At 40.3% G+C, this 13,634-nt stretch overlaps 1 protein-coding gene across 1 annotated transcript in view; it reads left to right on the top strand.

The window, feature by feature from the left end:
* WSCD1 (WSC domain containing 1) overlaps positions 1-13,634 on the top strand; it is a 248,127-nt gene that overhangs the window by 215,575 nt on the left and 18,918 nt on the right. Inside the window, exon 6 of the mRNA XM_075335278.1 lies at positions 11,275-11,452. Coding sequence (XP_075191393.1) covers positions 11,275-11,452 — 178 coding nt within the window. The remainder of the gene's footprint in view (positions 1-11,274; positions 11,453-13,634) is intronic.

The raw sequence follows: 13,634 nt of genomic DNA, 5'->3' as shown, positions 1-13,634 counted from the left end.
CAACATGACTCACGCTGTTTTATTGCAGCCGAAGTTGTGTCAAAATGGTAATTTTCCTCCGTTTGCTGTATTGGGGATCTTCCATAGAAGACAGAATGAAAATTTCAGAGGAGAAATCACGCTGCGAGTCTGTGACTTTGGTTCGTACTTTACCACTATGATCTGTGGGGTTGTAAGTCACCCATGCAGTTTGCTCTAATATAAAATAATGGAGATTTAGTGTCTTCAACTCTGTGAAGTAACTGTGATAGATGCCGGAAACTAACACATAACTTCTGTTATCTGAGCTACTCCATTTATGAGTAGAGTTAATCCAGTAATACAGACTAGACTGCTTTTCCACTATATTTGCTGTTTTATTCCGTGATGCACAGAATTCCTACTTTATAATATCACTATTGTCCAGAGATTTGACAAATTATTGTTTATCATTGTAGACAAAAGGTCTACTACACTTTTCCATTTTTGGGACTGATCGCTGTGCACCACCATTCATTTTTGGTATTAAAGGGAACCTGTTGGGTGCAGTATGCACCCAGAACCACAAGCAGTTCTGGGTGCTTATTGCTAATCCCTGCCTAACTGTCCCTGTATCTAGTAGCATAGATAAAGAGATCTTTAGAAAAAGTATTTCTAAAGATCTTTTATAATATGCTAATGAGGCCAGCGACTAGTCGCAAGGGCATTAGTTCCCTTGGCTAGTCAGCCCCCTTAGCATGTTAGCACACCCCTGTGGGCGTACTAACATGCTTATGAGTGTTCAAAATCAGAGGGGTAGTAGTACTCACCTCCACTGCCACCGCTAGTTTTTGGCTCATTGTGCACGATCAGAACATCCCCAGACTTCAGGTCATGCGCACTACACCAGTTTAAAGCTGGGACCATAAACCTTGTTTCATAATACGCATGACTGAAAGTCCGGGACTTCTGATCACGCGCACTGAGTCAAAATCTAGCATCGGGGTGGTGGCAACAGAGAGCGGTGAGACTAACCATACTGCTGACGCTGCGCATTTATTAGCATGTTAACATGCCCACAAGGGTGTACTAACATGCTAAGGGGGCCGACTAGCCAAGGGAAGTATCACCCTTGCGACTAGTTGCTGGCCTCAATAGCATATTATAAAGAATCTTTAGAAATACTTTTTCTAAAGGTCTCTTTATCTATGCTATTGTATACAGGGACAGTTAGGCAGGGATTAGCAATATGCAGCCAGAACTGCTTATGGTTCTGGCTGCTTATTGCACCTGACAGGTTCCCTTTAAGCAATTTCCCCCTACAGCATTAAACTACCCACCCAATTCTAATCCCTGGAGAGTACTAAGCCATTTTTTTTTCTTAATGTTATTATTTATCATTGGCTCTTAATTTTATTTTGTTCACCGGACCGCTGCATCTAATCACAGGCCTCAGTGGTCAGGTGACCAAAGAACCGGAGGCTATCAATTTCAGTCTCAGCAGAGAGTTGCCTCACCTTGGATTTCTCTAGTTGAATATTGCAATAATTGTAAACAGATGAGATGACGCCTTTCTTAAATCAACACACAAGAAAGATATTAAGATGCAGAAAGTTAACAAGTAACTGAGACGCTCCATCAGTTGCTCAAAAGATGGAAACGAAGAAACGTACACGAAGTACAGATTCATTCGAAAGTTATAGGCTCACTGTAGAATCCATACTCCACTCTGTGCAGTCTCTCAAGCTTCTGCCTCCAGAGCTGGCCTTTTGTCAATCTGCCTATGGGAGATCTGTTGGTAATTAAATGCATAAAAAAATATATATACTCGTATAAAAAAAACTTAATAGTGGAGTTACTTTTTATTGTTTAACACATAACATGAGTTACTTTTCTGCATCGGAATAACTTTCGGCATTAGTGACCAAATGTAGAACTGGTGGAGGAAGGTTGAACTAGATGGACCTAGGTATTTTTTTCAACCTAAGTAACTATGTAACATTTTTGTCAATTTAAGAAAGGCTACATCTCTCAAAAAACCTCATTACTGACCTATTTTATGTGGATGCATAATGTTCTCTACATATCCCCCCCCAAAAAAAGAATATTAATCCTGTTCTCAAATACTACATTATGCGACAAAAAGTCTTAATCTCTTGTATGCTCCTGGCATGCTTAGCCATGATACATGGAAATTAGGAAAATGTGAAAGTTTTAGAGGATATGTGAACTGTAACAAAAGACTTGTTGTCCAGAGATTCCTCTATAATTCTCAGAAATGGAACAGTATGAAGGAGATACATTTGATCAACCTCATGCATAAAGGTTTCAGACAGGGTGCCTTTCACTTTTTAAGATAGACCGGCAAATCTTGAAAGTCTAATTGAAATCTCAAGGTTGTCACCAGAGATGTGAGAATTATCCAGTTTATCCTCGGCGGATCAGTCTGATTCATGTGTCAGTGGGATTTCCGTGGTGCACATTTGATCACAGCACTCTAGAACATGAAAGTCAGATTACCTGGTGAAGATGACTGTGAATAATGATAAACTTAGTACAAGCAGGGTAAACAGTCATGCTGGTTTAAAGATGTCCTCCGCAGGACAATTGCCAATCTTATTGGAAAAAAGAAAATGATAAAGATTCTCGGTACACCGCTCAATCCAGGGTTTAAGATATTCGCTACGAGTCCATATAATCATTGTTAAATATAAACATCTACTGTGAGCTGTTGGGTAGTGTTCTCTTCTTATCAAGAAGAAGCACTCGAATTGTGATGAAAATTAAGTCTTTACTATACGAATCAAGTGTACAGTGTACAAAACATGATGTTTTGGGCTAGCCGACCTTTATCAAACCCACACACAGGAGAAGAGCCTTGGGACAACAAGTGAAGTAAAGCGCTAGGTGCAGTAGCGTATGGTGTGCTATGGGGTGCCGGATTCTTCTTGCATATTGATACGGTTGGGAATCTATCTGAGCACCACCATCTACATTGGAGGGCCGTTTTTCTCTTCTATATAAGTATTCTCTACTTAATTTTTGATTCAGTGTACAAGTCACAGTTTGACTTCTCATTATATATTAAGACAAAAACTAGAAGGATAAAAATTGAAAATGTTATGGTGGATCTTAACCCCAATTCAATAACATTGGTATTTATGCCAGGGTTAATGGTGGCAGCACTAGATTTAGATGTGCAAATCCATTAAAAGACACATCTCTTAACCCGTTCACCCCTGGGCGTTTTTCAGCTTTTTTTTTTTTCTCCTCTCCTTCCGAGAGCCGTAACTTTTTATTTTTCCTTCAATCTTGCCATATAAGGGCTTGCTTTTTTGTGGGATGAGCTGTACTTTTAAATGAAACCATAAGTTTTAACATCTATTGTGCTGGAAAACAGCAAACAAATTTCAAGTGTGGAAAAACTGCAAAAAAAAGGGCAATTGCACAATAGTTTTTGGAATATTTTATTCACCGTGTTCACTATATGGTAAAACTGATCTGTGGGTATGCTGTCTCAAGTCGTCATGAGTTCATAGACACCAAACATGTATAGGTTTACTTTTATCTAAGGGGTTAAAAAAAATTCACATGTTTGTCCAAAAAAATAAAATAGCACACTTTGTGTGCCATTTCCTAAACCCATAGCGTTCTAATTTTTTGGGATCTATGGCTCAGTGACAGCTTATTTTTTGCATCTTGAGCTAATGTTTTTAACTGTATCATTTTTGCGCAGATGCTACAATTTGATCGCCTGTTATTGCATTTTTTGCAAAATTTGCGGCGACCAAAAAGCGTAATTTTTGGCATTTGGAATTTTTTTGCCGCTACGCCGTTTACCGATCAGATTAATTGATTTTATATGTTGATAGATCGGGCATTTCGGAATGCGGCAATACCAAATATGTGGGTTTTTTTTAAAAAATTTACCCTTTAATTTTCAATGGGCGGAACGAGGGGTGATTTGCACTTCTATTTTTTTTTACATTTTTTAAACCTTTTTTTTTTACTTTTTTTTATTTTACTAGCCCCCTTAGGGGACAATAACGATTAGCAGTCTGATCGCTCATTCATTTCTCCAGATCACAGCTACACAGCTGAGATCCGGAGAAAAGCTGCTTTGCTCTCACACACGACAGTCGACCGGCAGTGAGAGAAAGTGACTCATGATAGTTACAGAAGTGATCACATGACCCTGTGCTACCATAGCAGCCACCGGAAAAGGTGGTTGGATACGTTATGCCTATGGCGGGGCACTGATACATCTCGCTGTCAGATTTTTACAGCAAGATGTAAGGGGTTAATAGGCGCGGATGGAATGCAATTCCACTCGCACCTGGCAGGTACACATTTCAGCTGTTGAAATCAGCTATGTGCGCGGATTGCCACGGACTGCCCATGGCAGGTGGCGGGGATTAACCTCACATGATCTATGGCGTACCCAGTACGTCATGTGCCGTGAAAAGGTTCATACATTTGGTGCATCTTACATCTGCTGTGCACCTCCCCCATAAATATTACTCCATTCAGGGGCTGGTAGACATTACTGGCATGATTTACACCACATTTGTGGTGGAAATTATGGTGAACTTGTTCGCCAGGCTTCACCATGCTCTGTCCCACCCCAGCCCTGCCTACTCTTGTACAAGATGACATAGCTGGCCTGGAATGGCATAAAAATGGCAAAAGATTTTGAGCACCTCCAAGTGGTGGTTGAGTATATACAGGCAAATACTAACATAATGTTGCAAGGTTACAAAATATCCCAAAAAAACAACTTTCAACAGTCATATAATGAAATTAAAGGATTTCTATACACTAAGACATCAGAATATTGGTAGAGCAGAGATAAATGATGTCTAAAGGTAACTTACTGCTTATATACCTTCAATAGTTGTCTGCCATCCACTGAGAAAAAATGTACTGGACATTAAAATTTAACATACCCAATTTTTCATCTGTTGGAGGAAAGTCTGGGGGCTCTAAAAATAATAATGCAGTTCCCTTGTGTATGTTGTATTTTGATGTCTTTTTTTCTAATTTATAAAGGGCCCTTCGGAGTATAATTAAAGAGAACCTGTCAGTTCGCCTATGACCTTCAACCAAGTACCATTGATACCGTGTGCCCAATTTCCTTCTCTATTAGCCCTGTATAATGCTATTCAATAATATGAATGTTTAAAAAAGTGACTTCTAAATCTCTCTGTATCCTATGCTAATTAGGGCCTTGACTAGTCGAAGGTCTGTTAGTTCCCCAGACTAGTTGGCCCTCTTTCCATGTTAACACATCCCTGTGGACCTGATAACATGATTTCCACCACCATCTCCTGGAAATCTTGCTCATGCGCACAGCTCATTTTCTCAGTGCATCTTTGAAGCAGGGTGTAAGCTTCCCAGATTCATGAGGTGCACTGCGCATGACCGGAAGTTCAAAAGACATGCATTTGAGCCTTCTTCTGAACTTTCAGTCATGCGCACTGTGCCTAATGAAGCTGGGAAGCTTACACTCTGCTTTTGAGGCTCACTGAAGCAGCCAAAATGACCTGAACGCATGCACAAGATTTCCATTACCTGGCGGTGATGCCGACTCGTGGAAATCGTATTATCACGCCCACAGAGATGTGATAACATGGAAAGAGGGCCGACTAGCCTGAGGAACTAACGCCCCTTTGACTACTCAAGGTCCTAAATAGCCTTTGACACCGAGATTTGTAAAGGGTTTTTTTTTTAAAAAAAAAAATTCATATTAGTGATTAGCGTTATATAGGGCTGGTTAGGGAGGGAATGTGGGCATACAGGTATGAATGCTGCTAGGTTTGAGGGCATAGTGGACCTGACATGTTCCCTTTAAGCCTTTTGTTTTCCTAAATATAATTCTATATCTTTTTATTGGAGAAAATTCAGTTATTCTCCATAAACATCCTAGTCTGCTTAGAGCAGCAAGTATGATGTCGGGGAAGTGGGGACCCCTAACTCTAGCGAGGTGGGAACAATCTAATTGTCATATCTCCCTTCTGTTCTATAATGTGAAAAGATATATTTTAGTCTCTGTTCCAAGTCTCTATAGCAGTAGACTAGCCCATTTAATCTTTCCCTTGTGATATGCAAATATCAATATAACGTAACAGAAAAAACTTAATGTAACTCAAGCCCCAAGTGTCACCTTTCTCCGCTGATTCAAAATACTATTGTAATTATTTTATTTTTATTTTTAATTATTAACAGAATATTTTAGATGTTCTGATTCATTCTAGTGGTGAAAGGGTTAGGGTACCCACTTGCAGTTATTAAACAGGAACAGCATTCCTTCTCACTTTCAATATTTCCCTAGAAACCCCGAGTACAAACATAGTCTCTGTCTCGGCCAACAAAGTCATCATGGCTCAAAAATATTATTAAGATCATTTTTCAAAATGACTGGAAGGCAGGACAGTGGTCACGGACCTTCTGTTGTGTATTCCGCGTTGCATTTATACCTTGTTAAAATCAAATTAGCAATGTTTTCTTTGTGTCTGCACTGTACTGGCTGGAAGTCTCTAATGCCTACTTCAAGGGAGAGAAGTTATCAATGTGAAACTAGGTGATTTGAAAGATTGTTATGTTTCTCTTGTGGGATTTTTAGTAATTGAGCTTGCAGTCTTTTTATCTTTTGTACTTTTATTGGACAATTAGGAGTATAAATTACAGACACTTAATGAATATATAGTGCTTGCCATTACAGTTTTGAAACTGCTTTTTCACACTGATGTGTTTGACAGATAATGATTGTCGTGAACGGCACCAAGATTTTTGTCAGACACTTTTTATTGCTGGATTGTACAGATATTCTGCTTTACTTTTTCCATTATTCAGTCTAATTTGGACTTGTACACTTGTAAAACCGTAAATAGAGGCAAAAGAAAATTGCATCTAGCATGTTCTATCCCTTAGGCCTCCCTCACACGTCAGTGATTCTGTTATGTATGTTGCTGTTTTTACACGTACCGGAATCACGGACATATCAAGACCCATTAAAATCAATGGGTCTGCACACTAATCAGTGATTTCTCACTGACCATGTTTCCGTGTGGCGTATATGCGTGTCTGTATGTTCCGCATGAAGATAAGTCTGGTTTTTTTTCTGGCCTCAATGATGTCACACGGACCACACAGTGGTGTGATTCGTGTGACACGTACCACAGAAAATACATATTTTTAAAATAAAATTATTTTTATTCTCACCTGTCTCCAGCGATGCTGTCTCCAGCGATGCTGTTGTCTCCTGCTTCCAGGCTGGCTAATTATGCTCACGAATATTCACTGCACCGCAACTTGGAAGTAACAACAGAGTGGAGACAATGGCGGCCGGAGACAGCAGAGCCAGAGACATCAGCACCACGGATAGCAGCGCCGGAACTTGGAAGTAACAACAGAGTGGAGACAATGGCGGCCGGAGACAGCAGAGCCAGAGACATCAGCACCACGGATAGCAGCGCCGGGGACAGGTGAGTAGAGAAGTGCCTGATCTCCGTGTGCTATCATGGATAGCACACGGAGAACACCTGTGTGCCAAAATCACGTCATACGGAGGGCCAAATGCATCTTTAATACGTCCGTGAAAAATGTTTGTGTTTAGTATGTTAAACTAACACACTCTAAAGGCCACTTTACACACTGTGATATCGGTACCGATATCACCAGCGTGCGTACCCGCCCCCATCGGTTATGCAACACGGGCAAATCACTGCCCGTGTTGCACAACATCGCCCGGACCCGTCACACGGACTTACCTTCCCTGCGACGTCGCTGTGACCGGCGAACCGCTTCCTTTCTAAGGGGGCGGTTCATTCAGCGTCACAGCAGTGTCACTGAACCGCCGCCCAATAGAAGCGTAACATCCCGCCCACCTCCTTCCTTCCACATTGTGGCCGGGACGCAGGTAAAGGGAGGTTCCTCGTTCCTGCGGTGTCACACGGAGCGATGTGTGCTGCCGCAGGAACGAGGAACAACTTCGTTACTGCTGCAGTAACGATATTTGAGAATGGACTCCCATGTCACCGATGAGCGATTTTGCACGTTTTTGCGACGATGGAAAATCGCTCATAGGTGTCACACGCAACGGCATTGCTAAAGCGGCCGGATGTGCGTCACAAATTCCGTGACCCCAACGAGATCACTTGAGTGATGTTGTAGCATGTAAAGCCCGCTTTACACTATTAAAAATGAGATATTTTGTAACTTTTGTTTAGAGACCAGGGTTATGGACAATGTCCCATTATCAAGAATCTGTATAATTAATCATATGCTAAATTTTTGTATGAGATAGCCAATATGATTGTCTATAAAATGAAGGTAGTCTCATTTTGTAGTGTTGTTTGAAGCTGGAGTGGATTGTGAGATATCGAGCATGAAAGTCAAAAATTCAAAACATTGTTACCCTTTTGCTCGTCACTCTATATATACAAACAATATGGAACACAGATGGAACAGATGTGCCATTGGAACTTAGACGGTCTCTTCCTCCATTTAATAGGAGACCATGTATAAAACATTGCCTATTAGACACCAAACAGAGGCAAACAAAATGATTACTCTTATTTCCAGAGCATCTTCAACTTTCTGTTTCAGAAGCTCCATTTTGTCCCACCAAGTTCGTTTGTTCCCACATTGAAAACAGGACTTCTGTACTGGTAAAACAAGTTGATAAGTTTCTTTTTCACAATTTAATAGGCAGCTTGAACAAGTTATAGGGAACCATGGGTTTCCAAAGCAGAAATTAAAATGCTGCCTATTCCACAAAACTATCAGGAAGGGCGTGCATATTGTTTTTAATTTTGAGGATACAAGGGCTGTACTCTATATTTAGTATATTTTCTTTCTTTCATTAGTCTAGAGTAATCCTGTGTAAAACTTCCCTTAGGCCTCTTTCACACGTCAGTATTTTGCATCAGTGTTTCGTCAGTGTGTCATCAGTGTTTGGATGCCAAAACCAGGAGTGGAACTTACAGAGAAAGCCTATAATTGAAAGACTCACACCTGTTCTGTGTTTTGGAGACACTCCTGGTTTTGACATCCAAATACTGATGACAAACTGATGAAACATTGATGCAAAATACTGACGTGTCAAAGAGGCCTTATACATAGTAACTATTAATGAGGTTATCTAGGACTTTGGTTATTTTTTCATATGGGGCTAAGAAGTTACCAGCAGGTAGTTGCTAACTACTGGTCTGTTCTACCTGGCAATGATATGTGTCAGCTCAGGCGGGGACTTTCCTACCTCCTTTGACCTCACATCAACAGATCAGCTCATTCTCTTCCAGGTTACTATGTGAATGTGGGTGTCACTGTCGACGTCAGTTGTCTCCCCATGGTAAGACAGTGGGGAGTTAGCTATCTGTCAGCATGACATTGGCAATGATTCCCCATTAATAGAGCAGTGCAAAAGAAGAGAAGCTGCTTTGTCAATGTGACATCAACGGAAGCAGGAGAATTACCAACAGGAGTGGTCAGTGACCACTCTAGGCCAGTAGAGATCACCACCATGCAGAACAGTTAGATAGTTAGCAACTACCTACCGATGAGTTCTTAGACCCATATGAAAAAATATGAAAAGTCCTGGATAAACTGTATTATTGTTGATATTTTTGACTGCTGCGCACAAAAGCTGTTGGTATGTCTGCTATCCTTTAGGGTACATTCATGTATTCATGTGAAATGTCCAAATGCTGTCTAATAATTTATCAGCCAGCACCCAGAACCAAAGAATCTTCCAAAAGCATTCACACATCCATGAAAATGACAAATCTAAGAATGAGATTAGAGAGAGCATCTCCTCTTCAGTCCAATGTTGAGAATTAGAATAAGACATACTCAGGGGTCTGTGTTCTGTCCAATAAAAAAATTAGGGCATCACATAAGCATTGAAACGGATGTGTGAATGCACCTTGATGCTCAAAATATGAGAATAAGTTGCTACAAAAAAAGACCTAGTTTAGGGTCCTCTGAGCTCAGTTTAGAACTAAAGAAGTCTAACTTTACCTATTATTGGCTAACGGCTTTAGTACCTAGATACAGATGTGCCCTCTTTGTTCTCTGTTCAACATTTCCTAAGATGAATGGTGCATGAAGACCAGATTTTTCAAGGGTTTAGCTAGCACGTTGTAGCATTGTATTATTTTTTTTTTGTTTGAAATTGGGGTCACAAACTCAAGAAAAGGTCAACATCTAGACATAATTTTTTAACTGTTTAAGTATTTGAGGAAAGTATTTTTTTTTTACTACATGCTATATCCTAGATTGCTGTCTAGGTCTTACTAGAGGTTATTTCTGTGCCTAGTACTCTCATGGCTAAAGCACAGCTATCTTTTCTAAGAGTGTATATGATTAAGTTATAATTGAACTTCACATTCTCAGAAGCTCCAGAGTGATAAATAGCTAACATGCACCATCTCTGGCAGATAATTATAGAGCTTTTTTTTTAGGTCAACCCAAAGCACACATTTGGGGCCACCCTTCTACTATATCGTTCCAGTGCTTCCTTCACTTACGTGAGAACTAAGATTAGAAATCTCAGAATAATAACAACCATAGGAAATTGGAATTGCTCATCTTGTTGCATCAATTACGTATGTTGAATAAATTGGCAAAGAATGATGAATGTCTTCATAAGTTAAGGTGGAAATGAGCCTATAAGGATATATAGGGAATATTTTCCTCTTCTTGTCAGATTCCATCTGTAGGGTAATTGAAGTGAAATATCTAATTTCATTCATGTCGGAAACAGGTCTGAACTTGCTTAGATTTTAGTCTCCGAAGAATCATTTACACTCTTCTACTTTCTAACTGTGAAGTTTAAGGAAGAGAAGGTCACGAGATTAAAAGAGGATGCCGTGGAGAGATAGAGGAGGAAATTTCTGCATATTAATGTGCAGCAAACAATACTCTGCCTATTAACAGCTCTGTGTGAGAGTATGAAAAATGGACCCGTTACCGAGATCCATCATCTCACTCTGCAGGATCTCTCACCAATCCTTTGTGCAGATTTGTATAGTCTTATAAAGATATTCTCAATATCCTGCTCCTTCACAGTCCATCATTTGTCTTACTTCTCGCTGGTGTCATAAATAAATTATATACGTATGCAAACGGCTCATTTTATCCTCTGATGTGATCTAATATACACATTATATTGTACATTAATATTAATTCTAATAACTTCATTCCTTCCTATAATTTGTACAATATAACATTTTTCCTGACTACCTGTTAAAGAATTGTAATTTTAAGGTGATATTTTCTTGTCTAACCATGTATGATTGTTCTGATTCCTCATAGGAATACCCATTAGCGATTATCCAATGGCCGGAATGCTTCTGCGGTTACCCTACAGTTCAGTTTAACCTTTATGAACGCCTCGATGCCTCTTTTTGTTCTGGGTCCTTGAATGACAGTAGTGGATCAGACGTCGCGAGGGATGACAATTACTATTCAGTCTACCAAACTCCCATGCAAGGTAAGGAGGCTAAATTGTAGATCCTTTGTCTTTCCGGAATAGTGCTCATTATTGTCGAAGAAGCAAACACTGGAATAATACAAGATGACTTATTTTATGAAATGGGCCTTGGTGTGCTGAGACGTTAACATGAGACTTTAAAATGTTTAGAAATTTTGGACCAAAAGGTTAATGCAAACATTAAGTTAATCATAAAACTTCAACTTTGCCATAAAATCTAGTAATAAAGATGACACGGCTGAAGGATAGTAATTGAACATTTTGATTTATTTTCACTAGTCTCTTGTAACTAAATTTAGTATCTCCTTCTGACCTTGCTTAGGAAAATGTGATGTTCCAATGGCCTCATTATGAATAAAAATGTGTTCAGTGACAGTCGGGATAGGCGTCAGTTTTCAGAGTTTGCTATTACAATAACAGAGCCTTTAATTTAGTAACCTTTCCTCAGGTTACTATTAGGGAATATAATGTTTAACAGTAAAAAAATACCTATTATGTTTCAATTACTGTAAAGCTAAAGGGAACATATGTCAATCATTAGAATACTTTGTTACTCAAAACTGAGCAAATTCCCAGATCAACGAGTCATTTTAAGTCATTTATTAATCAGAATTAATATCATATGTATATATGTATTAGTATTCATGATGTACTGGTCAATATTTTGTCTAAAATACTTGCAACCCACATAGAGTCATCCCTTTCTGCCACCGAGTGCTGATCAATACTTGATCGCTCGATTTTTGGTTTTGCAACATCTTTGTGCGTATATCCTGCAGCCACTGAGCCACTAATCAGTGATGCACATCACTGATCGGCCACCATGCTTGGTTTTGGCCAGGTCTTTTTTTTTCCTGTCCATTATTTCCCCCCTTTTGCACCACGCCCATGTGTGCGTTCTGCAGTTGCTGAGCCTCTGATCGGTGATGCACATCACTGATTGGCATCCGGATGATGGGTTTTTTTTAACAAGTGTACAAAAACAATGAAATAGAAAAAAATACTTTGATTACTTGATAGGTCTACTACATTAGGGACAGTAAAACTATACTGTAGTAATCGGCTTCTACTACTGTACACTATTTTTTACTGAATATTGTCAGGATTAGTGTCAGATAGTTATGTGCACTCAGTACATTTTTTTTACTGAATGCCCCTAAGGCCCTGTGCGCACTTGCTGGTTTTTGCCGCGGATTTCCTGCGTTTTTGCTGCATGTTTCGCTGCATGTTATGTTCATAACATCTCTGCAGCAAAACCTATGGGAAAAAAAATGCTGTGCGCACTATGCGGATTTAGACAGCTGCATGTTTCGCTGCGGGATTCCCACAGCAAAAACAATTTCATGTCACTTCTTTTCCGCACGTCGCTGCGGAATTTCACTCCATTGACTGCAATGTAATCGTGAAATCCCGCAGGGAATAACGCAGGCAGCAAATTCTGTGCGGTTCGGTTCATTGCATTTTCCTGCGTTATTCCCTCCGGTATTTTGCGGTTTACCTGTGGTAATGTACATTGCTGCCTGCGGTTTGCAAGGAAGTGATGTCATTATGACAGGCAGAGCAAGCGGAGAAGAGAGTAAACACACACACAAATCACAGACACACACATCACAGACACAGACATATAGAACACACACATTTCACACTCACACACAGACACATAGAATACACATAGAAAGCAAACGGACATATAGAAAAAAAACACGTGGGCTCCGCCGTATTTTTACCGTCCAGCCGAGGTAAGCACACAGCGGCGGCCCGGTATTCTCAGGCTGGGGAGGGCGAGGGGCAGGGTTAATGTCCCCCTCCTCCCTCCCACCTCCCGCAGCCGAGAATATCAGCCGCAGCTGCCCCGGGACTGTGGCATCCATTATGCGGCAGTACCGTAGTGTCCCCAGCTCTTCCAGATGCCGTGATGCCGTGGCGATCCAGGTAATAAGGAGTTAATGGCGGCGGATCGCCGCCACTAAGTCCAGGCTTGATCATGGCAGCGTCTATGAGACAGCTGACTTGATCAACCCGTAAATAAAGTGAAAAAAAAACACACACCGAAAAATCCTTTATTTTAAATAAAACACAAAAAAGCTCCTGGTTCACCCATTTATTAACCCCCCCGAAACACACAGCTCCGGTGTAATCCACACAGGACCAGCGTAATCCACGTCCTGCGATGCTTGCATCC

This window comes from Anomaloglossus baeobatrachus, chromosome 2, assembly GCF_048569485.1.
Source record: "Anomaloglossus baeobatrachus isolate aAnoBae1 chromosome 2, aAnoBae1.hap1, whole genome shotgun sequence".
NCBI classification, from domain to species: Eukaryota; Metazoa; Chordata; class Amphibia; order Anura; family Aromobatidae; genus Anomaloglossus; species Anomaloglossus baeobatrachus.
The sequence above is the reverse complement of the archived record's forward strand: the minus strand, read 5'-3'. Positions and strand labels throughout refer to the sequence as shown.